The sequence below is a fragment of the Syngnathus scovelli genome, chromosome 9, assembly GCF_024217435.2.
Source record: "Syngnathus scovelli strain Florida chromosome 9, RoL_Ssco_1.2, whole genome shotgun sequence".
Lineage (NCBI taxonomy): Eukaryota > Metazoa > Chordata > Actinopteri > Syngnathiformes > Syngnathidae > Syngnathus > Syngnathus scovelli.
Genome location: NC_090855.1, coordinates 11,727,191 through 11,753,419, shown reverse-complemented (window position 1 = coordinate 11,753,419; position 26,229 = coordinate 11,727,191). Strand labels below are relative to the sequence as shown.

General features: G+C 44.0%; 5 protein-coding genes across 9 annotated transcripts; 3 read left to right on the top strand and 2 right to left on the bottom strand.

Annotated features, from left to right (window-relative positions):
* The first annotated feature begins 172 nt into the window (after positions 1 to 172).
* Positions 173 to 10,242, top strand: ptpn6 (protein tyrosine phosphatase non-receptor type 6). 3 transcript variants are annotated; one of them, XM_049731596.2, is made up of 17 exons: positions 173 to 1,199; positions 1,760 to 2,341; positions 2,460 to 2,536; positions 2,842 to 2,961; positions 3,951 to 4,145; positions 5,412 to 5,595; positions 5,660 to 5,776; positions 5,862 to 5,990; positions 6,132 to 6,228; positions 6,450 to 6,529; positions 6,624 to 6,770; positions 6,995 to 7,126; positions 7,197 to 7,354; positions 8,072 to 8,139; positions 8,220 to 8,371; positions 9,045 to 9,109; positions 9,937 to 10,242. In XM_049731596.2, exons 3-17 carry the CDS (start codon positions 2,529 to 2,531, stop codon positions 10,034 to 10,036), a joined length of 1,752 nt encoding a protein of 583 aa, XP_049587553.1. In that variant the 5' UTR covers positions 173 to 1,199; positions 1,760 to 2,341; positions 2,460 to 2,528; the 3' UTR covers positions 10,037 to 10,242. The 3 variants fall into 3 exon arrangements, with proteins under 3 accessions (XP_049587553.1, XP_049587554.1, XP_049587555.1); XM_049731597.2 differs by having other exon boundaries at positions 2,435 to 2,536; XM_049731598.2 differs by having other exon boundaries at positions 176 to 1,199; positions 7,200 to 7,354.
* A 519-nt stretch (positions 10,243 to 10,761) lies between these two features.
* On the top strand, positions 10,762 to 13,385 carry rbp5 (retinol binding protein 1a, cellular). Its single transcript, XM_049731838.2, has 4 exons — positions 10,762 to 11,049; positions 11,775 to 11,959; positions 12,678 to 12,779; positions 13,084 to 13,385. The coding sequence occupies exons 1-4, from the start codon at positions 10,974 to 10,976 to the stop codon at positions 13,135 to 13,137; spliced, it is 417 nt and encodes a 138-aa protein (XP_049587795.1). The 5' UTR covers positions 10,762 to 10,973; the 3' UTR covers positions 13,138 to 13,385.
* A 2-nt stretch (positions 13,386 to 13,387) lies between these two features.
* LOC125975775 (tumor necrosis factor receptor superfamily member 5) lies at positions 13,388 to 18,722 on the bottom strand. Of its 2 annotated transcripts, XM_049731777.1 has the most exons (9): positions 18,622 to 18,722; positions 17,644 to 17,796; positions 17,451 to 17,576; positions 17,239 to 17,385; positions 17,069 to 17,162; positions 16,832 to 16,908; positions 14,934 to 15,041; positions 14,215 to 14,355; positions 13,388 to 13,872 (listed from the first exon to the last, which is right to left on the bottom strand). In XM_049731777.1, the coding sequence occupies exons 2-9, from the start codon at positions 17,717 to 17,719 to the stop codon at positions 13,742 to 13,744; spliced, it is 900 nt and encodes a 299-aa protein (XP_049587734.1). In that variant the 5' UTR covers positions 17,720 to 17,796; positions 18,622 to 18,722; the 3' UTR covers positions 13,388 to 13,741. The 2 variants fall into 2 exon arrangements, with proteins under 2 accessions (XP_049587734.1, XP_049587733.1); XM_049731776.2 differs by lacking the exon at positions 18,622 to 18,722 and having other exon boundaries at positions 17,644 to 17,843.
* On the top strand, positions 18,672 to 23,966 carry tapbpl (TAP binding protein like). 2 transcript variants are annotated; one of them, XM_049731691.2, is made up of 9 exons: positions 18,672 to 18,820; positions 19,009 to 19,067; positions 19,307 to 19,510; positions 19,580 to 19,840; positions 19,920 to 20,123; positions 20,196 to 20,363; positions 20,454 to 20,560; positions 20,756 to 20,981; positions 23,664 to 23,966. In XM_049731691.2, the coding sequence occupies exons 2-9, from the start codon at positions 19,016 to 19,018 to the stop codon at positions 23,744 to 23,746; spliced, it is 1,305 nt and encodes a 434-aa protein (XP_049587648.1). In that variant the 5' UTR covers positions 18,672 to 18,820; positions 19,009 to 19,015; the 3' UTR covers positions 23,747 to 23,966. The 2 variants fall into 2 exon arrangements, with proteins under 2 accessions (XP_049587648.1, XP_049587649.1); XM_049731692.1 differs by lacking the exon at positions 23,664 to 23,966 and adding an exon at positions 21,059 to 21,803.
* Positions 21,928 to 25,668, bottom strand: LOC125975825 (vesicle-associated membrane protein 1). Its single transcript, XM_049731845.2, has 5 exons — positions 25,226 to 25,668; positions 24,512 to 24,647; positions 24,280 to 24,438; positions 24,155 to 24,206; positions 21,928 to 23,156 (listed from the first exon to the last, which is right to left on the bottom strand). Coding segments are annotated over exons 1-5 (366 nt in total). The 5' UTR covers positions 25,228 to 25,668; the 3' UTR covers positions 21,928 to 23,139.
* Between the last annotated feature and the right edge of the window lie 561 nt (positions 25,669 to 26,229).

Below are 26,229 nucleotides of genomic sequence, written 5' to 3'. Positions count from 1 at the left end.
GTGAATTTATTTTTGTTTATAGCTTTCTCCAAAAAAAAAAAAAATCATTTAGTAAATTATATTTAGGGCAGATCGAGTGAAATTGGGTCATTTTGTTGGGTTAGCGACTGGTTGGCCATCACTGGATTACTCACCATAAAGGCGTGCTTGAATGAGTTTGCTATGCAAGAGCCTTCTAATTAGACTTAGACTTAGACTCAACTTTATTAATCCCTTGGGAATACTCCTTCAGGGAAATTCAGGCCCCAGCAGTATCCATACCACAGAGCGGGTTTACAAAAGACACACAGATGGCATGAGCGCAACTCAATAGGCCCTCATAAGGCTGCCATACAACGGCGCCACAAAGAAAGCCAGAAAGTGCGAAAGATAAAAGCCATCAAAGCAAAGCAAAGCAAAGCAAAAAGACAAAAGAAAAAAGTAACAGTGCCCAACCAGCACCCCTCAATATCAGAAAACACCCCAAAACACACAAAATAGCTAGCACGGCGAAGGTCGCTGGTTCTGACGAGCACGAGGGAGCACAGGGGTCGCGGCTGCAAGGCAAGGGACCCGGTCAGCATCAGCCGGATAAGCAGGAAGCCGTCGTAGAGGTACGCCGGTCTCGACCGATGTGCGCAGCCATCCCGGTCCCAGGGGAAAAAAAAAAAAGAAAATCACATCCAAAGCAATACCGAGGTGCGGTAGAAGGCACCAGCATCGCCGAATGGACAAAAAGAAAGAAAGAAAAAGGAGAAAAGAAGGAAATAAAGAGAAAAAGAGAGAACACTGCTGGGAGGCTGCCACTCACGTCGGCGCCATACCAAAAAAAAAAAAAATTAGAACAGAGATTCCCACAAACACAAAGGAAAACATTTTAGTTTACCCACAAGAGTGCAAGCTGATGTTGCCTATTCCATATTGAAGTGTCTCAATACTTTTGTCTCTAGAGTGTGCACTTTTAAGTTTTTTAGAGGAAGATTGGCCAAAGACCGAGTCAGGAAGCAGCATATTATCTCGTGGCAAGAGAATTAGAGCAAATTGCAGGGCGGGAACATCATCTCATCACCAGTGGTCATTTTAGGCGGCAAAATAGAAGGAAGGAGGTTAAACACTGCAAAAAGGACCAATCATGTTAAATGTGAGCTGAATTCATCATTTCCTGCAGAAAAGTCGACAAGACTCGTTTAGGTCCTGTGTGAAAAGGAACAATGACGTGGGTGAGTGGACAAATGTATGTTGGTCTCTTTTGAAGTGAACATGTCACCAGGAGAATTGTAGCTAAGGAATTTGTCAACATCTTTGCTTGTGTTACTGTAATGATGCACTTATAAATTGTTGGCAGCAAGTCCTGGGATGTGTAGCTATAACTTGGATGGGAGAACCATTTTGGAGTATGGAAACAAAAGAAAGGAATGTTTTGAGCAATCTAGATCCACTAAATATTTTTAAACATGTACAAAGAACTTTGATTAGTGTTGGCACCCTATTTGGCAAGTTTGACACACTTATCAATTCTCCCTTGTGGGGGCCAAACATTTTAGTTCATGTAGTTGTATTTTCTATTTTGTTCCTTTATTATCCTAAAGTGTGCTTTTTGATGCAACTTAATCATTTTAAAAAAAAAACAACAGAACTGGTGTGTAGATTTTTTTATGTTTAATGTTGTGCCTGCCCGGTGAATGCAACACAGAGTAACACCTCCACCCCTTTGACGCAAATGCTGCTATATGGTGGTGAACTTGAGTCAGACTTTGTTTTGAAACGGTTTTGCATGCAGACACTCGATACACAGAGAGAGCAGTGAGCTGAGAATAAGGAAGTGTACTGTGCCGCTGACCTTTGTGTTGTCACAAACACACACACCTGCAACAGAGAAGAGTAGCAGCAGACAGGTGGGCAGGCAGCCTGACACTCAAAAAAAAAGAAATCGATTTTCAATTTTGTGGCTGTAATAAACTTTTTTTTTTGCAGTAACAATAGAGACTGTTGACAGAAAACAACTCGGTGGAGACTCACTGAAGAACCAAAATGTATTTTCAAAATGTATTTCATGTGACTCATTCAGAATAACACAAATAAGGAGGAATTCCGGCTTTGTCAGCTCTTCTGGTTCCCGTTGGGGCTTTCACTATTTTGTGAAAGGAGCGACAAAAAGGAAGGAAGGGTAAGAGACGATGTAGACAGTCGCACGCTCAGAGCAAGAGAGAGGAGGGGATTGCGAGACTCAAGCCCGGCTCACTTGCCTTCAGGGACAGCGGACAAGAGGACAGAACGGTTTTGCTTTTTTTTTTTTTTCTCTCTACGTTCATTCCCGCCCGATCACACACCAGTTGAGCCAGAAGGGGAAAAATAAGATCAGGTGATTTGCTTTTAATGCTTGAGCGCTAAGTACAAAATGTCACAAAAAATCATGGTCGCTTGTTTTTTTTTTTTTTTTTTTTCTCACACTGAGATGTAAAAGCGATGCTTTGGTGCAGGTGACAGGGCCCTCTCCGGCGGCCTTCACTGGAGTTGTCTTCTAACCAAGACGCTGCGAGGGCGACGACATGGTTCGGTGAGTGGACGCTGCCGACAGAGTGCTCCAACTTGCAACTTCTCTCTTTTCATTCCATCTTGTTCTTCCTCTTGGCTGCTCTGATTGTCCATCATATGATTTGAGCTGTGTTGTGGCTTTTGAGCGCAGGACCCATTTTTAGGTGGCTTCTTATGTTTATAGCTTCGAGATCATCAAGCAGGCTTATTTTGGTGCAGTTTTTTAAAATCTGTCTTTTAAAGAAAATGAAAATCTCAGGTTTGCAACATTCCAAATTGTTCTGCCGTATTTCCTCGAATTGACATCTGTGTGGTGTTTGCGTCCAGGTGGTTCCACCGAGACATCACAGGCCTGCAGGCCGAAGACCTGCTGAAGACTCAGGGTATCTCTGGCAGCTTTCTGGCCCGACCCAGCAAGAATGTGGGCGACTTCTCTCTGTCTGTCCGGTAATAATCCCAAACAAAAAGTAGCAATACGTATTTAAAAAAAACAATAAAAATAGTGTGTGTGTTCAACAAACGAATTTGATCACTCGTATTAATAACAATCCCAGGCGGCATTGTAAAAATACTTTCATGCAGACTCTTTCAATTAAGCTCAACATATTTGTTTAATTTTATGCATGATTAAAGCACATTTTATAGTTTGACAAATAACATTTCATATTTTATATTGTATTATATTTTATTATATTGTATTGATATCTTTATTTCGAACACATCCAAAACAAAACAAATAACACTTTAAAGTGCCATATATAAGTCCGTAAAACAAACAAACAATAAACGAACAAACTGAGAAAAAAAAAAAAAAAAATATATATATATATATATATATATATATATATATATATATATATATATATATATATATATATATATATATATATATATATATATACACGTGTATACATATATACGTGTATACATAAATAAATAACTCAATAAAAATGCTGGAAAAGGAGTAGGAGGAAGCATATTAAATTTCATATTTCAGTACACATTTGAAAAATTATGGATAACACAAATGATTATTTCAGCACTTTTTAAAGCGTCAACATACTGTTACAGAAACAACAAATGTTTGGGTAGCTGAAGCATTCGCATGTGGTCGATTACATTTTAAGCAGTCCATTTTTATGTATTCAATTTTGTCAGCTACTCTTAACACAAAAAAATTGAAGAATATTATTTTGGTGATGTGTGGGGATTCCCAGATAAAAAAAAAAAAATTGTCGATAAAACTTTTTATTGGACATCATTACAAATGTATATTCTGACTACATACAAATCAAGATTTACCCGTAAGCAAAACTGTTTTTAAACTGTGCTTTGCTAAATAGCACCTCTACCAATAGCAGTAGATAAATAATTAATCAAATCTTATCTTAACTTGTTGCACAGATTTAAATGAAAATCAATTGTTTGCCGCTCAGGGTGGGCGAGCGAGTCACCCACATCCGCATCCAGAACACGGGCGACTACTACGACCTCTACGGCGGGGAGAAGTTTGCCACGCTGTCCGAGCTGGTGGAATACTACACGGCCGACAACGGCATTCTGCAGGACAAGGACGGCACCATCATCGAGCTCAGATACCCGCTCAACTGCTCCGACCCCACCACCGAAAGGTCAGCGCCAAAGTTCTTGATTTTGAATTTCCCAGCATTTGAAAATAGCCACTTCTTCAGGAGAAGCCTACCTGAACATCTGAACTTGATTTAGGTTTAATCAGAGGCACTTTGCACAAACCTTCATTTAACACGACTTTGAATGTGATCAGTTCATTTCGAACACAATCTTAGAGGATGTGTGCAATGATGTTATCTAACTTTTTTGTACTCTGCCTCTCAAAATATTTTTTTAAAGGTGACGTTAATGGTGGAAAAAAGTTATCTGTCATTGCTGAACCTCCAATAGCGGTTTAGTTGGTTTATGCTGTCCATCCAGAAACATACACTAGTACTTTCAGTCGTGTGTGTGTGTGCGCGTGTGTGTGTATACAGTCAACACTTCACTCAGTCTGGTAGCACAAGTAACCCCCCCCCCCCCTCCCCGCCCCCACACTCCCCTGTCCTTCTCTGTGTCAGTTGTCTAACTTCCCTTTTGCCGCTGCGGTTGGAAACTTGCCGTTTTGACATTCTCGAAAACGATGGCCAGACCTTCCTCGCTCGCCTTCCTCTGTTGCACACTCCGTCGTGTCCTCATCGGCTTCCTCCTCACGCCGCCCTTTGCCTCATCTCGGGAAATTCAGCTTGAGAGATGGGCTGCTCTTTATTAGTGAAGCGTTTCTTTGTTTTTGTTTTTTGGGGGGGGGGGGGGGGGGGGGGGGAGGGGTGAAGCTTTATAAAGTGAGTACAGTATTTCTATAGCAGTTTTCAGACTTTGCATGGTGGCAGTGAACTGAACTCTAGTAAGGTATGTTTAGCTTAATGTTACACTCACAAATAGCATTGGCATCGATGTGACACAAAAAGTAGACATGAAATACTGTTGGGGGGTGGGCTAAATGTTTGAAGGGGGGGGGGGTTGTGTGCAACCAGTTTGGTTGGAAACTAAAAATACTTTGTCCTCTTTAGCCACAAAATCTGTCATCAGAAATTTTCCGACCACAAAGCAGGAAGTTTAAGAAGAAGAAATCGAGAACTGGGTCTAAAATTAAGCCCAACCCAGCGGAGTGTACATTCACTTACACACACTCACAGCACACACACACACGCCTATTTTATTTGTATTTTTTATTATTATTAATAATCTTTTTTTTTTTTTCTCTCATCTAATCTTATTCTACTGTAACTTAATCTGACGTATGACATTTACTCACCCAATCTGACTTTTCCTCACCTTGCTTAATGTTCCTCCACCACATCACCTCACTGAGCTTCCCCGGTGTGCAGGTGGTATCACGGCCACCTTTCGGGTCCAAGCGCAGAGAAGATGCTGATCGCTCGCGACGAGTCGGGGACCTTCCTGGTCAGAGAGTCTCTTTCCAAGCCGGGAGATTTTGTGCTGTCTGCCCTGACAGACGAGCGCAGCAAAACGGGAGCGAGGAGAGTTTCTCACATCAAGATCATGTTTCAGGTGTGCGCATGCCAGGTTGCCTGCGTATTGTTGTGTATATTTTAATTTTTTTTTTTCTTTGTAGAATGAGCGGTACACAGTGGGAGGCTCGGACATATTCGACACACTCAGTGACTTGGTGGACTTCTACAAACGAAAAGGCATCGAGGAGATTTCAGGGAACTGGGTGCACCTCAAACAGGTATGCTGGAAAACTGCAGCGCAATAAAAATAGGAGCAATTTCAGAGATGTTAACTTTTGTCTTAACTGTGTGCGCATCCGGCAGCCGTATTACTCCACCAGAGTGAACGCGGCCGACATCGACAGTCGAGTGAAAGAATTGGACCAGACGACTCTCATGCAGCAGGAGGTCGAGGGCGGGAAAAGCAAGGCGGGCTTCTGGGAGGAGTTTGATGTAAGTCAAGTCAGTCATCTTGAGCGCCATCAGCACTGAATCACGTCTTCTGTCAATAATGGCGGCGGGCTGCCATCTTGTGGCGGTGGAATCCGTGTTTTGAGTGGACATCCCCTAATGATCCTTTCAACTGCCACCCAGGTTCTTCAAAAGTTGGAGGCTAAGGTGAAAAAGAGTCGAGAGGAAGGCCAGAGACCAGAGAACAAGTCCAAAAACAGATACAAGAATATTCTTCCTTGTAAGTCTTGTTTTTCCCCCCCTCAGTGCTTTTTTACCTGGTTCTTATATTAAAAGGTCATTTTGTTGTTTTTTGGGGAGGCTGGAATGGATGAATTCTATTTCCATTTATTTCAATAAGGAAAGCTAATTTAACTTGTAGCTCAAGACACCACTATGTATTTTTCTTTTTAAACCTTGCAGCTATGACCTGAAGTAAATGTTTTGAATTTTTCCTTGCAGTCAATGACACCAGAGTCATCCTGCAGGACGTTGACCCCAACGTGGCCGGTTCAGACTACATCAACGCCAACTACGTGCGAGTACGTCCCTGAATCCTGCCGGGCCTCTCTCGGTCGCAAAACTCGCAAGTTACAAGCCGAAAGTTGACTTTGTCTCGCCCGGGCCGCTTTGTAGAACACCTTGTGGGAGTCGGAGAATCCGAAAGTTTACATCGCCACTCAGGGTTGCCTGGCAACGACTGTCAACGACTTCTGGCAGATGGTGTGGCAAGAGAACACCAGTGTCATCGTCATGACGACCAGGGAGGTGGAGAAAGGGCGGGTCAGTGTCTGAATTGTCAAAATCGCACATTCACAACAATGCCAATTAGCATTTCAAAAACTATATCTTTTTTTTACATTCTTGTGAGCCATTTGACTCTTAAAGTGCAAGTTTTAAAAGACGACTATTTTGTTTTACCCAATTTGAATGTAACAAGATTGCATTCAATTCTAAAAAAAATTCTAGTTCATCCTGAACATCTGTATGTTTAATTCCACTCACAGAATAAATGTGTGCCATACTGGCCCGAGAAGGACAGCGCCAAGGAGGTGGGCCGCTACGTTGTGACCTCCCAGTCGGAAAGGGAAGCCACCGATTACAAAGTCCGAATCTTGGAGCTGGCGCCAATGAACAAGGTGGACGCCGCAGGGTTTTGACCTCGCTGCACTCGAGGTAAACTTGCTGACGTTCTCCCCCTCACGTCAGCAGCCCAAGCACACCCGCACCATTTGGCATTACCAGTACATGAGCTGGCCCGATCACGGCGTCCCTCAGGAGCCCGGTGCCGTCCTCAGCTTCCTCACACAAGTCAACGACAAACAGGCTGAATATCCCGATGCCGGCCCCATGATCATCCACTGCAGGTACACACGAGGCCGGGAGTCGCAGATGCACTTGTCAGAATCAGAATGGGATTCGCTGCTCCTTTTAGCACCAGAGAAAAGCATCACTTTGTTTTGCTAGCATGGATAATCAATTTAAGAGCTTAAATGTTGGTCTTGGAAAGAGTATCATAAGCATAAGAATGGAAATTGGCTCTATCCACACTGTAACCTAAATTATTACTATTCTGAGAAAATAAGAGTGGAACTAAAAAGGAGTCCTTAGGAACTCATGAGAAATATTGAGCCATTTAGATGTGAGCTCAAATAAATAAATAAATCAAATGAAATGATTGACTATCAAAATCCTTGCATAAATCAATAGATGTCGCCGCTCTGCTGTTTATCCACAAACGTACATGGTGAATGTGCTATGATGCTTTTTGATGTAAAAATAAAATAGTATTTATGGCAAACATTCCAAAGCTGAAGCTCTCATTTAAGATCCTAGTTACAAGATTAGCTGAGTAAAAGGGTTCGAGTCAACTGATAGTTTATCCTTGAGGAATGTTGGTGCTTGTGACGTGGGAAGTATAAAGGCCTGTTTTGTTGTATACGGTTCATGGTGTTGCGCAACAGAATCCCTCTGCGACCTTTAACTTATGCTTAGCCGCGAGTGTCGTTAATAAGCTTCAGTAGAATTTTTTTATTTTTACGCTGTCACTTGGTCATACCACCAATTCTACTTTGTGTCTGCAGCGCTGGGATTGGTCGGACGGGCACCATTGTGGTGATTGACATGATCATCGAGACAATTGACACAATAGGTAATTAAAACAAACAAAAAAAATGACGTTGACGTTGTTAGCGCTCGTCCGTTCTCTGAAGCTCTCTCAACCGCCTCCAGGTATCAACTGTGACATCGACATCTCCAAGTACATCCAGATGGTGCGCGAGCAGCGCTCCGGCATGGTCCAGACCGAGGCCCAGTACAAGTTCATCTACCTGGCCGTCTCCGAGTACATCCAGACCACCAAGGCTAAAGATGGGGCCTCCTTGGTAAGAATGAAAAACTATATTATATATTTATTTTCCATCCATCCATCCATTTTCTGAACCGCTTAGTCCCCACGGGGGTCGCGGGCGTGCTGGAGCCTATCCCAGCCGTCATCGGGCAGTAGGCGGGGGACACCCAGAACTGGTTGCCAGCCAATCGCAGGGCACACAGAGACAGACAACCAATCGCACTCACACTCACACCTAGGGACAATTTGGAGTCTTCAATCGGCCTACCAAGCATGTTTTTGGAATGTGGGAGGAAACCGGAGTGCCCGGAGAAAACCCACGCGGGCCCGGGGAGAACATGCAAACTCCACACAGGGAGGGCCGGAGGTGGAATCGAACCCGCACCCTCCTAACTGTGAGGCGGACGTGCTACCCAGTGCGCCACCGAGCCGCCCATATTTATTTTATTTCAGATTTTATTTTATATTTTTTATTCAATATGTGATTATTTTTTCAAGGATTTTTTCCCCCCTTGTATTTTGTAATAACTTACAAAACGCAATACATTGATTGATGTCTGGCAATGATCCAACTGGCCTTTGAACCTTTCTCTGCTGATTTGAACTCCAGACACTTTTATCAGCAGCGCTTTTTGAAAGATGAACTTTGGCTTCAAAAGAAAACCGCGACATAGATTGAACCCTCCTGTGTTGATCTCCTCCCGCAGGAGGCTGAGACGGAGTATGGAAATCTGCAGCTCAAACACCCGCCGGGGACCAGGAACATCTCAAAGTGAGTCAAAGTGGAAAATGCGATCCCTGTTTGAACTATCACGACTGTAGACACATTTCACATGGCACGGATGCGCCAAAGCTCGCACTGAGGCGACAACCACAACTCAGCTTCTGGTAGCTTCGCACTTTTTGAGGGAGGAGTATTGTTCACATCATAAGTACATGTTAATTTAGCCACTCACGGCTGCAATTTGAAGCTGAGCCTCATTGCTTAAGTGTAAAAATCCATTCACATTATTCATCCATCCATCCATCCATCCATCCATTTTCTGAACCGCTTAGTCCCCACGGGGGTCGCGGGCGTGCTGGAGCCTATCCCAGCCGTCATCGGGCAGTAGGCGGGGGACACCCTGAACCGGTTGCCAGCCAATCGCAGGGCACACAGAGACAAACGACCATTCGCACTCGCACTCACACCTAGGGACAATTTGGAGTGATCAATCGGCCTACCAAGCATGTTTTTGGAATGTGGGAGGAAACCGGAGTGCCCGGAGAAAACCCACGCGGGCTCGGGGAGAACATGCAAACTCCGCACAGGGAGGGCCGGAGGTGGAATCGAACCCGCACCCTCCTAACTGTGAGGCGGACGTGCTACCCAGTGCGCAACTGAGCCGCCTCACATTATTCATTATTCATCATATTTGTTGCATTGAATTTTATTGTAGGTAGAAAAGGCAATTGTAGTAAATGATTGATTATTAGTGTGACTGACTTGGCCCATGTGTCAATTTCAAAAATTAAATATGGCCCGTGAGCCAGGAGAGTTTGCACACAGACTCGAACCTCCTCCCTTTTTTCTTCAATTTCCCACTTTTCTCTTCGCAGAAGCAAAGACTCAGACATGTACGAGAACCTGGGCAAACCCAAGAAAGACAAGAAGAAGCCAAAGTCAGAGAAGAAAAGTGGCTCGTTAAAGAAAAAATAAGTTTTTTTAAGTGTATTTTGAAGTCATCTTGTGTTATTTATGTGAGCCTACTTTCACAGCACAAACTTTAAACATAATTTCAATACATGTCCATTTGCATGATTTCAATGTATACTTTATGACATGTGATCTTTTGTTTTCAACTTTAGCCTGCTCCTCAAATCTTCACCTGTACAATAAAAGTTTACATTATAAGTCGTAAGGAACTATCGAGAATGGTGAGACTATGTTGACAAAATTCAATCAAAGAATTTCAATGACAATTCAAATAACTGTCTAAACAACTGAGTCTGGTTAAAAAAAAAAAAAAAAAAAGCAATTACTAAAGCAAAATGATCTCGCACCCAAACCAATATTGCAAATTCATAAATTAGTCCATTTAAATAAATCTAAATAAATCTTTTTTAGTATGACTAAAAATAGATCAAACAAAATAAATGTGATCTTAATCATGAGGCAGAATTGAATTAATTTTAAATCTACTTTTGTATTTTATTTTAAAATTATTTTCATAATAAATTATTTTAACTAGCATTTTAGTACTTCAATTGATTTTTGTTTTTCCAAATTAAAAGCTGATTCTCATCATGATATTATTGCTCATTAAGGATTTTTGTTTTTTTAAGTGAGACCCTTTTGGGGGGTGGGGTCCAATCCTCCCCCAGCAACATGCTCCTCTCTCCTCATGTTGAGCTCCTAGGCACCGCCCACCTCGAGTGAAAGGCGATAGGAAAGTAGATTGAATGAAGCCTCCTCCCTCCTTTCTTCCCTCCTTCCCAACTCCGGCATAACTGAAAGAAGCTGTGAGCCTTCTGTGAGTCATTGCTACCTTCCGGAATCAACAGTTCACCGCTCTGAATTCTCTTGCTGAACATTTTGCTGTCTGAGGCCTTTCTCAACATTTCACAGTGTGTTTGGGGTTCCGTACCAAGCCACCATGTCTAAACCTGACTACTCTGGGCTGTTTCATATGGTGGAACAGGAGAACATGGACGCCTACCTTGCAGCTTTAGGTGAGGTTTTTTTTCTCATCACTCCATTATTGTTCATAATGTACGTGCAATGTTTTGCATTGCTATGCTGTCTTGAAAGGTGTAGTGAGAAACATGTGGCTCGTGGGCCAATTTTGGCCTGCCTGAGCATTTGATCTGGCCTGCTATGCACTTAATAGTTAATACACAAACACTCATGCAAAATTATATAAACAAATGTTTCATTACTGCATGTTATTTTTTAGTAAAGTTTTGATTCTAACTAGTGAAACGGTCATCCCGAGACCACGACTTGATGAAAACCAGAACTCAGAGACTAAAACACCGTAAAAAAAAAACAAACACATTTTTTCAACCATGACAAAATTTAGAAATTCCACAGGCAAAAACACAGTAAGTAAGTATCTAATGTCCAATCTCAAATCTTGATTTTTTTTTTTTGCTTAAATTTGCTGGCGCCTGTTGGTCTACATTCAAAGACGCAACGTTCCTTTTTTATTTTTTTTATTTATGTTTTTGGGTGAACGGTTCCCGTTCATCCATGTGTGCGGTCTTAACAAAAATGAAACGGTCCACAACGTTCATTTCAATAATGCTGTAATCTCCATTTGCAGCTGCACATTCAAGGACTGAGCTCATCAGTCTGTCCTCTGTGTGACCCCACACATGCACACACATTGTAGACAAACACACGCACACCCACACACACAGTGTTCCATTCAAGTGCACTTTTCCTCCTTCTTCAGACATCAACTTTGCTCTGAGGAAGATTGTGTGTCTGCTGAAGCCCTCCAAGGACATCAGCCATGATCTGGCCACGGGGACCATGAAGATCCGCACTCTCACCACCTTCAAGAACTTCAACATGGACTTTGTCGTCGGGCAGGAGTTCACCGAAGACCTCGGCCCCGTAGACGGTCGCACGTGTCAGGTCGGTGGAAGGAACTTCAACCTGGAGGTGTCGTACCAGTTGGCTTTGTGTGCTTGTATGAGCAAAGACAACCGGGCCTCCTGTGGGGATTTTGTGTTGCGACTGCCTCCTGTGGTTCGGCTCACAATGGGCAGCAAGAGTAATAATCACAAAGACGGCCCACGCAGCTTTTGGGTCCGCCTCTGGCCCTTTTGAAAATTCAGCCCCCCCAAAGCCACTTTGACTTAGCAATATGAAATTTGGTAGGCATGTCTACCAAGAGTAGACATGCAAAAAAGTCTCAACACATATTTTGTCCCTTTCCACAAATTTGTCTCACAGTTGTTGTAGGGAAAACAATGAATGTCTTAAAAATGTCTCAAGAAGCCAGGCAGGAAAAGAGGCTTGGGGTCTGCCATTAAATTTCAATTTGATGCCGTCATTTCAGGGGTCTTTACTTGAAAACATTTTTGTGTGTTTTATGGTGGTCGATAAAAGTTTGCACTCAAAAAGAAAAAACAAACAAACATTAGTTTCTTATTTGTGTCTATCTGTATGAGGTTCGAATTCAAGTTTCTGAGTTTGGGAAATCGTTCCAAATGTTCTTCAGAAACAAATTCCAAGAGCATTCTATAAATGTAACCAGCTTGGAGGCAACACTAAAGAGGGTTTTAAACGTACAAACTAGTTAACATGCAGATTGCGTGTGCAGTTGTCCTCACAGCATGTCTTTGAACAGACCACCGTGAGCTGGGAAGGGGACAAGCTGGTTTGCGTACAACGAGGCGAGAAGGAAGGCCGAGGTTGGACACACTGGCTGGAAGGCGACAAGCTGCATTTGGTAAGGAAAAACAACAACTTGTATGCTTTGTTTTTGGAAAGAGGTTTGCCAAGTTCTCACGAAGATGTGTCAAACAAGACATTGTTCCCCTAAGGAGATTTTTTGAGGATTTCTTCTCTCCCTCCAGCAGCGGGGAGGGAGAGCAGTGAAAAGAGGAGAAGAAAGGATTACGGGGTCAAATAACGGGGGAGGGTGGGGGTGACTCTCCTGTGACACTCCTTTTGTGCTGGAGATTCTTGTATTGATTGTCACTATTAATTAAATTCCTCTGTTTTACCCTAATGGCCTTCTTGCTTCTCTGCAGGAGATGAGGGTGGGAGGCGTCGTTGCCAAGCAAGTCTTCAAGAAGGCCGATTGAAAACATTGCGGTAAAATGATGGACTGTGAATATGTGATGTCCTCTCTTAACTCTTTTAGTGTACGTAGGAAATAGTCAAGGTACGTGTGCATGTATATAAATGATATATAATTGAATGTTTGGGTGTGATGTACCAGTTGAGTGACAGAGCGAAGGAAATAAATAGTGCAGCTGTATGGAAGTGAAGCATTTGGACAGTTTTCCCAAAGCCACCACAATTGATTTGAAATAAAACCATCAAAATGTGATGGAAGTTTGGAGTCTCGGCTTTAATTTTAAGAGGCTTCCCAAAAATATGACACTTACCATTTAGGGATGAGTACAGAATGGCGAAAATGAAAGGTTTGTAACTGCCGACGGATGCCATAAGATGACGGCAAAGCACTACTTTTCTATTCAACCTTCAATGGCCTTCACTTCAATATAGTCCCATGGTATTTTTTTTACAAAAAGGCACGGAAAACTGTAGCATGGGATTTACCTATAGAGTTGAATGTGCTGGCAAGCTCCTGATTTATGACAGCAAGTTGCAATAGACAACCAGCAGGGGGCAGTAATCCCCAGAAGTTGGAGCCATCTTTTTGCAATGTCTCGAGAATTGCGCTCATGTCCCGCACCACTCGTCCTCCTGTGGCTCCGAGTGGCTCCGATGGTACGCGTCGGTCCCTTTGCGCTGCTCCGAGCCGTCGGTCTTCAGGCTGAGCGGAAGGTCCTCGCAGATAGTCGCGCTTTCATCTGGGGAACGAGGATTAAAAATGATGACTCATCACCTACCACCAGTTAGATTATTAGTACAGGATGGAAAACGTGATGGATGACCTTAATGCGGATTTAAAACGCACATTTAGTGTTGTCGTAAGGACGTCACAGCTCTTTTTACTGATTTAAATTTCCGTTTCCTTTTCTTAAAATCATTTCCGTTGTAGTTTATTTCATTGACAAAAAAAAAAAAAAAAATCAATTGTACACAAAGTGAAATGTTTTCAGATTTTTGTTGTTGTTTTAACTCATCTTCTCAACCTTGGCCTGAACCCTTTCAGTTTGAAAAAAAAACAACAACTGGCATTTATTTATTACCCAGGTTCAGTAGAGTAAACTGGCAGGCCTTCGTCACGTTGGTCTTTTGGCACTGATCAAACGTTTCGTGGGTTTGTAGGGCAGGTTCCAGCGAACTCTTTGTTATGGTCCTTGCCTCAGTAAGGGAAGCGTTTGACCTGGCTGTGGACACCACAAACGGAATTCAATCTGTTTAAATTTCACTTAATTACCCGAATCAAACAGGAAATCACATTTCTTTTCTGGAAACTTATGTCATAAAACAATTATCACATAAAAATGCTAACTTTCTGGTGTGGTTAGAAAAGCAGAAGCTCTTGAGCATTAGCATTGATGTCATTTTTCAAAAATAATTTTGGCAGATGGGCACAAGCAAAACCATAACGAAATTGGCTTTGCGTGTGTACTTTCCACTTGGTGGTCACAGTAAATGGCAGTCAAAACTACCTGTGGCACATATGTAGGTCGTTATGAGTCAGCTGCTGGTACGGTGTGCGTCACATCATCGCCGCGTTATTGTGTAAAAGTAAATATGTGCAGAATGCGGTTTCCGTTACATTTAATCTGTACAGAATACTCAGGCAGATACTGCATATCCAGCGTTTATCTTATTCAGAGTCATGCAATTTTTAATGAATATAATATATAACCACAGAAAAGGAAACAGTGGAAGAATGTCTGTAGCAGGCGATGCCCTCTTTTCAAAACTAGCAAGTGTTTGAAAGAATGCATGTATGTACCTGCTTTGTATGATTTCCGTTTGGCCTTCCAGCACATCAGCCCCAAAACAACGAGTATGCTCAGCACAAAGCCCAGCCATAAGCCTGCAGGTAAAATCCACGAGCAGCCTGCAAAAGCAAAAGTGCTGTGAATTGATTCAATTACATTATATTAAATTGTCAGATTTGGTTCACACACACACACAAAAAACAACGTGTTTCAGATTATAATACAGTAAACACTCCAACATCATGTTATTTTGATGAATTTTGTGCGCAGTCCATACATAACCATTTTGTTCTGCTTCATATTTATTTTGGCTATAATTCCACTGTCAACCGCTAGGCAGCACTAAACTACCGTATTTGCCGGTGTATAAGTCGACTCGGTGTATAAGTCGACCCCCTAAAATTCGACGGAAATTTACGATTTTATGATATATCCTTTGTATAAGTCGAGCTCAATTGTTGCATTATATTAAACTTCAAAATTCAATATGCGAAATTTATTGACGAAATGTGTTCAAATTCCGGGAGGCCGTGCGCATGCCGCTGTTTATAAGCACCGCGGAGGAGATCGCGGAGCCTCATTCGACTTCCAGCGGCCGGCGAGCTCGCGCACGCCGCCCGGCACCACCGGGAGGCCGGAAATAGCTCCAAGCCGAGCGGATCGGCACTTTATAAGCACCGCGGAGGAGATCGCGGAGCCTCATTCGACTTCCAGCGGCCAGCGCACTCGCGCACGCCGCCCGGCACCACCGGGAGGCCGTGCACACGCGCCAAGTGGCCGGAAATAGCTCCCGCCGAGCGGACCGGCTCTTTATAAGCACCACGGAGGAGATCGCAGAGCCTCATTCGACTTCCAGCAGCCGGCGAGCTCCCGCACGCCGCCCGGCACATCCGAGAGGCCATGCGCACGCGCCAAGTTGCCGGGAATACCTCCCGCGGAGCGAATCGGCTGTTTATAAGCACCGCGGAGGAGATCGCGGAGCCTCATTCGACTTCCAGCAGCCGGCGAGCTCGCGCACGCCGCCCGGCACAGCCGGGAGGCCGTGCACACGCGCCGGGTGGCCGAAAATAGCTCCGGCCGAGCGGATCGGCACTTTATAAGCACCGCGGATGAAATCGCGGAGCCTCATTCGACTTCCAGCGGGCCGCGCACTCGCGCACGCCGCCCGGTTCTAAAGTGTTCGCCTCGGCTGGTTCCCCATGTCGCCCACCACAAGTGAAAATTCGGCCTCTTCCCCTGGAAGTCCGGCCAAGTTTGGCGAATATTTTCTAAGTGCCAACGACTCAACCGCCGTAAAGTGTCCGCCTCGGCTGGTTCCTCCGGTCGGCCAGAACAAGTGAAAATTCGGCCTCTTCCCCTGGAAGTCTGGCCAAGTTTGGCGAATATTTTCTAAGTGCCAACGACATTCATTTAGACATGGCGATTGAATGTTTACGTACCGGTAGTTATTGTCGTTGCTTGACGCGCGATGACTCGCACATTCGCTCAATACCCAGTACTTCCCCCTAGCAGTCATCGTCGCTGCCTGGCTTTCGATGTCCGTTATTGAGGTGAGAATATTTGAAATTGTTGCTGAGGATGCGTGTTAATGCGACGAACGCTTTATAATGATTCAGTTTCTCGCTGTTTGATGAGCCTGACGGACGCACACCCACGCACAATGAGATGCATGAGAAACAGCCTTGGTTACCATCACATTTGAAGCGATGAATACGAAGTTAAATTTTATGACTCGGTGTATAAGTCGAGGTCGATTTTTTTCGGTCGATTTTGGATCGAAAAAGGTCGACCAATACACCGGCAAATACGGTAATATGATGTGACGGTAGAGAAAACACTAAGTCATTGGTCAATGACAATAGTTCTTCCTGCACAGAAGAGAGACTCTTCATGTGAAAATGTCACCCACCAGATTTTAACTCGCCACAGATTGCGTCGGCGGTGGAGTTTCCTGCACTTTTCAGCACTCGACCCAAGTCGTCACATCTATCAGCAAATACAAACAATGTCAAAGAAGCACACACGTATTGCATCAGGTATGCTACCTATCGTTACAAGATATATTTTTACAACCATTTTTGTTATTTCATTAAAGTGCAGTGTCCCTCATGACAATTGAAAACACAACGGTCAGAAGACCTTTGACCTTGTGTGTGTTTGGCAGGCTGAGAAGGAGTCAGACACGTTGCTGTACGTTCCATTCCCACACGGAGCGCAGATCGTATCCTTGGTTCCCCATGCTGTTAAAAAAGGAAAACTTGATTTTCCCTTGTGGAAATGGAAGTGGACCCTAACACAAATTCATAGAGAGCCTACTTTGAACCTTGACCCCTGTCCCCCGAGGACAGGAGGTCGCGGGCATACAGTGGTCGCAGGACTCCTCGATACAGAAGTAGCCCGAGGCACACTTGCACACTGTGTCCTTGTCAGCCGTGCACGCCTCCGCCGTCATCTGGTTGTTGCCTGCGAATCAAATCTTCAATCGTTTCTTGGTTGTCACGAGCGTCCATGAGTGTGACTTGACTTACTGGCACTGCACGACTTGCACACGCGGCAGCCACTGAGGTGATTTCTGGTGGCCGTGAACAGCCCTCGCTTGCACTCGTCACATTGAGTCTTGCCAGTGTGGTTGCAGTCGGCTCGCACAAAGCTTCCTGGCGAGGGTGAACACAAGCGTGAGGAGATCCCGTAAGCCCAGCTGTAGCGTGATCGCAAACTGACCCGCTGGGCAGCGATCGCAGCACCTTCCAGCTCTACTCAAGTACTTCTCCTCAGTGTTGCACTCGGAGTCCACCATTTCTTATCAGATCTTCCCCAGCAGTCGCTCAGAGTGTTTGGTAGCGCACTTAAAGGTTCATCTTTGTCTGTGCGTGACTGCAAGTGAAATGAAAGTTTCCCCACTTTATCTTTGCCATCCCACACAGTGGAAACACCCATTTACCCCTCATTCCCCCCCCCCCCCCCCTTAATTTCCTTCCTGCCCCCCCCTCCCATTCCTCCTCCCCCCTTTGTTGCAACCTGCAAGCGTTTCCACCAGCACTGTAAGACCTGAGAGATGTTGATGTTGGCCGTGTTGACACAATGAGATGCTAGAAAGGGGACAGCCTTTTCCTGTCTGACCATCATCGCCTATTGTCCCACCTTTGTCCAACAGCCACACAAGCATACACTGAGCGTCGCACTTATTTTGTTCTTTCCCGTCATCATCTCAGTCCAACTATAAATAGACTGACTCTGTTGCTTGCGTCTGTGCATTATCAGGAGGCACATGAGAAGGAAGAAGAAACGGACTTCTACAGGAATGTAAAGGAACATTTGGAGCAATACTACCTTGTCCTAAAGGTTTCCTCAATTTAGAAGTTTTATTTAGACTTTTAAATGTTTTTTTTAATTTGAAAAAAAAAATCCGCGATATAGTGAAGCCGCTATAAACGAAACGTGAAGTAGCGAGGGATCACTGTAATGCATTTGTTTTATTGCTATGTGTAATTGTCTGCAGTATTTTAGGAGTTATCTTTTTTTTTTTTTTTTTTTGCTGTGGAACGAATTAAACGAATTACAGTGTATATTTATGGGAATATTTGATCCAACATATGACTATTTCAACATATGAAGTAAGTCCCGGAACGAATTAAATTCGTATGAAGAGGTTTGACTGTATTTTATCAGTTTGCACCGCATTTTAATCAAATTCCTTACTTCTTTCTATACGTTCAATATTTTTCTGTTGCCCAAATCAAGCGCTGGTCTCCACGACGACTTGACCGTCACGATTCTGCATTCCACTTTCACTTTCGCTTTTGACGCTGTTGTTCTGCGCATGCGCCAATCAGAGCGCAACTTGAATCGTCGAAAGTGCCCTCTGTCCAAGTAGTTATTCTCCTCCTATCCTCCTCAGGTTAGTCATTTTTACTATAGTCTCCAACAATATCGTGACGTGTGGCTTCAAAAAATAGTTACTTTCAAATACTGTCGTGTCGAGTGTACGTTGTGCCGAACATAATGCATTTTGTTCAAATCGAAAGTGAAAGGAAGTGTTTTTTTTTAATGGCCACATTTTCTGTGTTGCTCTTATTCGCCCCAAAGAAACGCCATGGAGGTGACGAGAATCATTTTGTGTGGAGTCTTAACGACCTGCGTGTGTGGTGAGATCCTTTTTTCAGTGTTGTGTAGTTGTTTTTTTCCGTCACTTAACAATATAAACAATAACAATTGGTTAAAACAGGAAACAGGGAAACCGGTTTTGCAATACACTTTAATGCAAATTAAATATTTTGATTCGATTAATTCAAATAATCAGGGGACTAAACGATAAAATAATACATTCTAAAATGATTTGACTATAGTGTCCTTCAAATGATATATTCAAAATGGTGTTGTGCAGCATCTGGAGTTGCAGATATAGTTCTGTCCTGCGAGTTAATGGAAGACTCGGTGGGACTGCACATGAGCTCCGGCTTCCCCAGTAGTCCGGCTACACTCATCTTGAGAGACGTGTTTGTTGATTCCCACGAATCCCTTGAAGTTCAATCTCCATTTGTCCCGCTGGCTAACCCGGATCCACGTGCCATTATGTTCGAGTCCAACGGTACTTCCCCCGCCGTGGCATATTTGAACGTCGGCGCGGCTTTGACTGCCCCGCCTTTGTTTGTTGCAGTGTCGTCGTTCAAGATTCCCAACATCAACGTTGTACTCCACGCGGACTGCAACGAGCAGGAGGTGACGTGCAAAATAAGCAAGTATGCCTTGAAGGAAAGGTCGGAATCGGACTATTTTCTGGTGTCCATCGATGTGAAAGACGGGGCCTTCGGCACTTTGTTGATTCTACGTGCCATGCCACCGGCCGACGACCAATCGAGTCAGATACACATGGAACTGGGCCTGCCCTTGAGTCAGACTGGAACATTGCTGACTGAAGGTACAATATTGCCAGTGTGTGTGATTGCGGGCTACCAGAAATTTAAAGTCATCCTTCCTCTTGCGTTGTGTCTCCTCAGTGTCTTTCCTGGTGTTTTCTGCCGTCAACTCTGTGTCCGCGCCCCTGAGAGGCGCCAGCCTTCTCAGCTGCGGCTTCAACCATCGGGACATGGCGCCCGATGAGGAAATGCACATCGAGTGGCGTCAACAATATCGAGGATTTGGACAGAAAATCCTCAAAATGGCGGCGAGGTTGAACGATACGCAAGGAGGTGCCGCTGAGGGTGAGTGCGGCCTTGCCACTGTCGAGTGTTTAACAAGAAGTGAGGAGAACGGCGCTGTTTCTGATTCGCCAGTGCGTCACTGGAGCAAGGACTCCAGCATGGATGCTAGCCAGGTTGTGAGCGAGGGAAACGCCTCAGTGACCTTGAGCAACTTAAAAGTTACAGATGAAGGCGCCTATATCTGCTCCGTCGCTATCGGTCCTTTCTCTGGCCAGCAGGTGATCAAGCTGCAGGTGCTTCGTAAGTTTCGCCCCAATATCACCTCGCGCCCACAACAGGGAACCGGCTGGCATGGGAATGCATGCATGTCTGTTTTGCTCTTCTTTGCAGAGGCACCAAGTGTTTCACTTTCGGAGGAGGAGAAGCTAGTTTTAAAAGGAAATACAGCACAGACCCTAAGCTGCCATTGTAGAAAATACTACCCTCTAGAGGCTAAGGTGGGTCACTGCAGGGTACTACGCTACCTTTACTGTTCAATTCTTTCTGTGACCAAGTTCAATCTACTCATATATTATATATCAATCACTTTTCCATAAAATAAAAAGTCAACCAGGCAATAACTCCTAAATTGGGACTCTTAAAATCTGAGGTACCGTCTGTCGAGCAACAACATCAATTACGTTCTCCCGCAGGTGGAGTGGCTTTCACACTCGCCGACGGACGAGGAGCCCGCCATCCTCGCCGATCAGGGCTCGATGTCCAGCCACCAGAAGCATAGCGATGGCACCTACTCACTCTCATCCCGCCTGGTGGTGCCCACCGACGTGGCCCCGGGAACCCGAATCACCTGCAGGGTGTCCCACGTGGCCCTGGACGCTTCGCTTTCCGTCAGCGTGCTGGTCGAACACCCGGAAGCAGGTACGAACTCGTATCAGAAAACAGATGCTCTAAACAGAGGGAGGTATTGTGAGGGTAAAATGTTTGTCACTCCACAGATGACTACTGGTGGGTGTTGTCATTGTTGGTCATCACTGTGGTGTTCTTCTACCAGCTCATCAACTAGAAACACGGCGTTTATTTATGAACTGGCTTCAATTTAAACAGATTATTTGCTGACATTCTGTTCACTGTGTATGTTTCATTCCAACAACAATAATCTCATTTCCGTCAACATGAGGCTTTTAGCCTAGACTTGGAACAGTAGTGGCCATGATTTGTCAATCTTCATTAATAGAACACATACTACTTCCTCCTTGCTCACGTCATCAGTACGCGCTCCCATCTATGCCATAAACACAACAGATTAGCAAACAGACTTAATATTATTATTATTGTCTAATGTTACACATAGATTATCTTTGACCTAAATTAATAATTTTTAGCAGAGTACTACAAAATAGCTTTAAATGACAAAAATTTGTAAATATATATTTATTTATTTACTTTCTTTAGTGAGTTTGACTTTGGCTTGAGTTGGAATATTATCCTAGAACTTGATGGTAATTTTATATTGGTCTGTAAATGGGATTTGACATTTATTTACAGGTTGCATTACCACTGGCATTGTTTCCAAAATAAAGTCTTGGAAATAAATATAAAATGGGTGTACAATGTCAAATATATATTTTTGTAACGTCAAAGCAGTGATCAGTATAGAAACAAATAAGAACAAAAGTTAGAAAAATATCACTTACCATTGTTTTGATGTTGCCGTGAAATAAAAAAAACAGCCACCAAAAATGTCGGTCCCGTCGTTTGTTGATATCTGCCCCGTAACTAACCTGCTATAAAAAATGGATGAATAGTATTTGGACTGCATCTACGTAAATAATAAACACAAAAAAAACAACACAGTCCCACAGAACTGTTTTAATTGTTTTATTGGCATCAGCAAAATTGACAAGCATGCATTTTGTCCGGCAAACATTTTCACCTCCCGCTGCGTTGTTCAGGTAAATCACAAAACAGGTGTTCAGTGCCAAATAATCCCGTTTCGCCGTCTAACTGCAACGTGTGTTAGCAACCGCTAGCTATGCAGAAATGCACCTTGTTGTCATTTTTAATGTATAACACCCACAAATTAGTCTTAGAAGAAAATATGCGCATCTTAACTATATGTTAACAACCCCTCCTTCAAAAACCCCTGAAAGATGGACATGAACGTGACAAATGCCTTGTTAGAGTGCTACATGATGCTAACAGTTGAAAGTAGTCGCGGTTTGGCACTGGTGAGCGGTTAGCCGATTGGGAAGACGTTCAACAGAGAGCAGTTAGAGAATGAAAGAGCGGATGCGCTAATGGCGCTATTAGGACGGAAAACTACCACGACCGTGTTTGTCATGCAAATAGGAAGCCAAGCTCACCTTGACTGGTTTTGCTTTCGTGTGGCAGCAGCAGCAAAACCAGGAGACATAGTACCACACACAAAACTTTGTCCACGACTGAGCCAAACATTTGAGAGACTACTTTTTTTTTTTTTCTAGTGCAACTGTAGAAATGTGATTAAATGCTGAACTTTGATCTCGTCCATTTGAATCCTCACTCTTCTTCAAAACCAAGCGTGACAAATGACTCCCTCCAAGCTCACAAATCGGGCCCACATTAAAGGAGGCTCAAGATTTCTTCCCATTTCCTTGATATGCAGCTTACTAGAATACCATTTGTTCTCCAAAACTAGGACAATTAAGTACACAAGAGGAACAAATAAGGCAAAGTAGTAGAACAAGCACAGGCCTTGAGCTGGATATAAAGGAAATGGAAGAGAAGCTAAAACGGCTTCCCGTACGCACCACTAACCTCACGCAAATGTTCTTCTCTCTCCTTCAATAATACATGAGCCGGCATGAACCCGAGCAGAGTTTAAGCCGAAAACAGGCGCTGGGAGGAAGACGAGCAGGCAAGGGGGAAAAAACAACGACAAAAAAATAAACAGCCGAGACAAGTGAAAGCTGCCGTGATGCGAGAGGTCAGGACGGTGAAAAGGGTGGGGGATTGTTTTTTTCTTTTTTTGTACGCTCTCGTCTGCCATCTCATCAACATTCTCAAGTCCATATTCATCCATTTTGACGGGCGAAGCTCAGTAGAAGAAGTATACTGCCAATGACGCAGAGAGAAGAGAAGTCATTAGTCTAATGGTCCCCCGCAATATATCACAAACGCTCAAACAAACAAAAATGAAAACATAAAACACTTTCTTTTAATACGCTTGTCAGACGCAACATTCGCTACACACACTTTTAGTTAACGTATACTGCTGTTGTATAAATACGGGAATTTTCAAAGTTGGATACCTTCCTTTGGAATTGGCAAAATAGCTTTAGACAAATCAGGAATAAAACGGGAATTTACGAATTTAAAATAATGGTAAAAATTACTTATCTTATTTCTACAACTACCACATGCTATTACCTAGAAAACTAGTAGCTATGCCTAAACCAGGCTTATATAATTGTTTTTCTTTTATTTTTAAATATATTAGTTTTATAAATGTAAACTGTATTTCCAATAGTTGTTTTTTAGTTTTGAAAAAACAAAAACACTCATTTTTATTTGATATAATTTTTCAATTTTTGTTTTAGTAATTCATCCATTTTGTTTTAGGAATTCATCCATTTTCTGTACCACTTATCCCCATGGGGGTCGCGGACGTGCCGGAGCCTATCCCAGCAGTCATCGAGCAGTAGGCTGGGGAATCCCTGAACCGATTGCCAGCCAATCGCAGGGCACACAGACACGAACAACCATCCCCACTCACACCTATGGGCAATTTGGAGTGCTCAATCAGCCTATCGAGAATGTTTTTGGGGTGTGGGAGGAAAATGGAGTGTCTGGAGAAAACCCACACAGGCACGGGCAGAACATGCAAAGTCCACACAGGGAGGGCCAGAGGTGGAATCGAACCCGCACCCACTGAACTCTGAGGCGGACATGTGCTCCATCGTGCCACTTCGTTTTTGTAATTGTATTAAATTTGACTATTTATAGTAAACTTGTCTTCTACCCCATAAATGCATCTTCCCTACGTGCCATAATTTACAGAAGAGCATCATTATCTGTAGTCCCAAGGGAGGAGGTTCGTCATGTGTACTCACAGAATATGATCCCCACCACGATGACGCCAATGATGCCCATCATTATCATCATCTGAAAGGAGGAGAAGATAAGACATCAGCGGTGAGAGTCGAGCTTATTGAGGAGCCCCCGCTCGTGTACCCACCTTGCAGTTCTTCCACCAATACTTGTTCTTGAGCTTGGCCGCGCAGCTTTCAAACTGTGACGCCCCAGCTTGAAGGGCATCCGCTCGGTCGTCCAGCTCGGAGAGCTTCTGGTCCCTTTCCAGAACCTTGTCCACATTCACCCTCATGATGTCCACCACCTGACAGTCCGGGACGGGAAATCATTTTTGGAAACTCAGGAGTTACGTTTTTTTTTTTTTTTTCTCCATGTACCTCCTCGACTTGGGCCTGCGTCTGCTGTAGCCTGCGGTTGCTGGAGGTGTTGGGAGGAGCTGGGGGCCCACCTCCCGGGGCTCCCTCTGCACCAGGGGCTCCCGGAGCGCCTGGGGCTGCGGCATCTGGGGCAGACCTGCGTGGAACCACATGTGCAAATAAACTCGTGGAAGAGAAGACGGAATAATTATTTGGCACAAATATGCCACAAAGCACTACATGAAGATCCTCAGCTCACTAAAGTGTAGTTCTTTGGCACCAAGATGGCGGCAAAGCACGACAGGAAACTCCGATCCAGTTCAGCATGATTCCTTGGAACCGAGATGCCACAAGATGGCGACAAAGCACTAAATGATCTTTAATTTATGTCAACGTATTTCTTTTGCCACAAGATAGCGCCAAAGTATGACTTGAGTTTTTGACCGTGCTTTAGCAAACAAACAAAGAGAAGACCTATATCTATCTAGTACAGATTGTGCAGGTGCACCTTATATTGAAGCCGGTACCTTCATGTTGGTCCACAGCTCAAATTGTTAATTATTTAACTCAATTATTCAGAACATTTTATTGTACAAGGATGCCGAAAGTATAGATATATCATTACATTACATTATACATATACAAATATACATTCTTTTATTTGTTCCACTCGAGAAAATTCTCAAAGTGACTACAGCAAGCAATAAATCCATCCCAATCTGCAGAACCACTCACATGTTCTATGCAGCTGTTTGCGCTGACTCAGCGGAGTAGGAGGAGAGGCGAGAGGAGGAGGCACAAGGAGGTTCCAAAGTCTTAACAATGAAGTGAAACCGTGACAAAACAAAGAATCAGGCGGAAAACAACAACAAAAACAGAAAAAGTTTGCCCAAAAAAATCATCAAAGTGTCGCAGTGCAGCAACCCCCCCACAAAAGCAGCCGAGTCAGCAAAGAGAAGTGAGCTGAGTGATGCTGCGTAGTTCTCCTCAGCATCCAGCTCTTCCTTCCCAAAAAAAGAAGCAAATAGCTCGGCTCGGTGCTCGAATTTCCAGTGTAGAAGCTGTTGAGGTCGATTCCTAATGTTTTCCTTCCTTCTCGCGCTTCTCTGCGCCTGCGTGGCAGATGAAGCGTGATGCGCGTGGCTGCTGCTGCTGCAGTAATGCGTCGAGTTCCTCTCCCACCTTTCCCCACTTGGACTCGGAGCCACAGTGCGGTACTACCCCCGCTCAACGCCCCCCCCCCCCCCCCTCTCTGCCCCTCCTCCACCTGCACACTTTGCAGTACTGCAGCCCTGGTTCGGTGGGGGTGAGGGAATGGGGGGGGGGGGTCAAGTGGACGTCACTGCAGTGCGTGGATGCCCACGGAGCGTTGACTCAACTCTTTTCCCTCTGATAGATGGACTTCCATGTCAATGCAAACATATGTTTGTATGTAGTGTTCTCGCTTTACGACATTTCGAGGTTACGTCACGATCCCCCGTTGACATGTCTGATCAATCCGCGGCAACTAACTTTACATTAAGAAAATATTAAAATCAAACAAGAAATATTATCTTTGTGTATACAAACGTAAAGACAATAATTTAATTGAATGTAAAACAATTTTCTGCGTCATGATCAATTCGGGGCAGATGCTTCTGCTCTGTGCACTAGGGGGCAGTATACGACTGTCATGCAAAACAAATTAATACCGTACTCTCAACTACTGTAAGTATTAGTCAGCTTTCATTGAGGGTAAA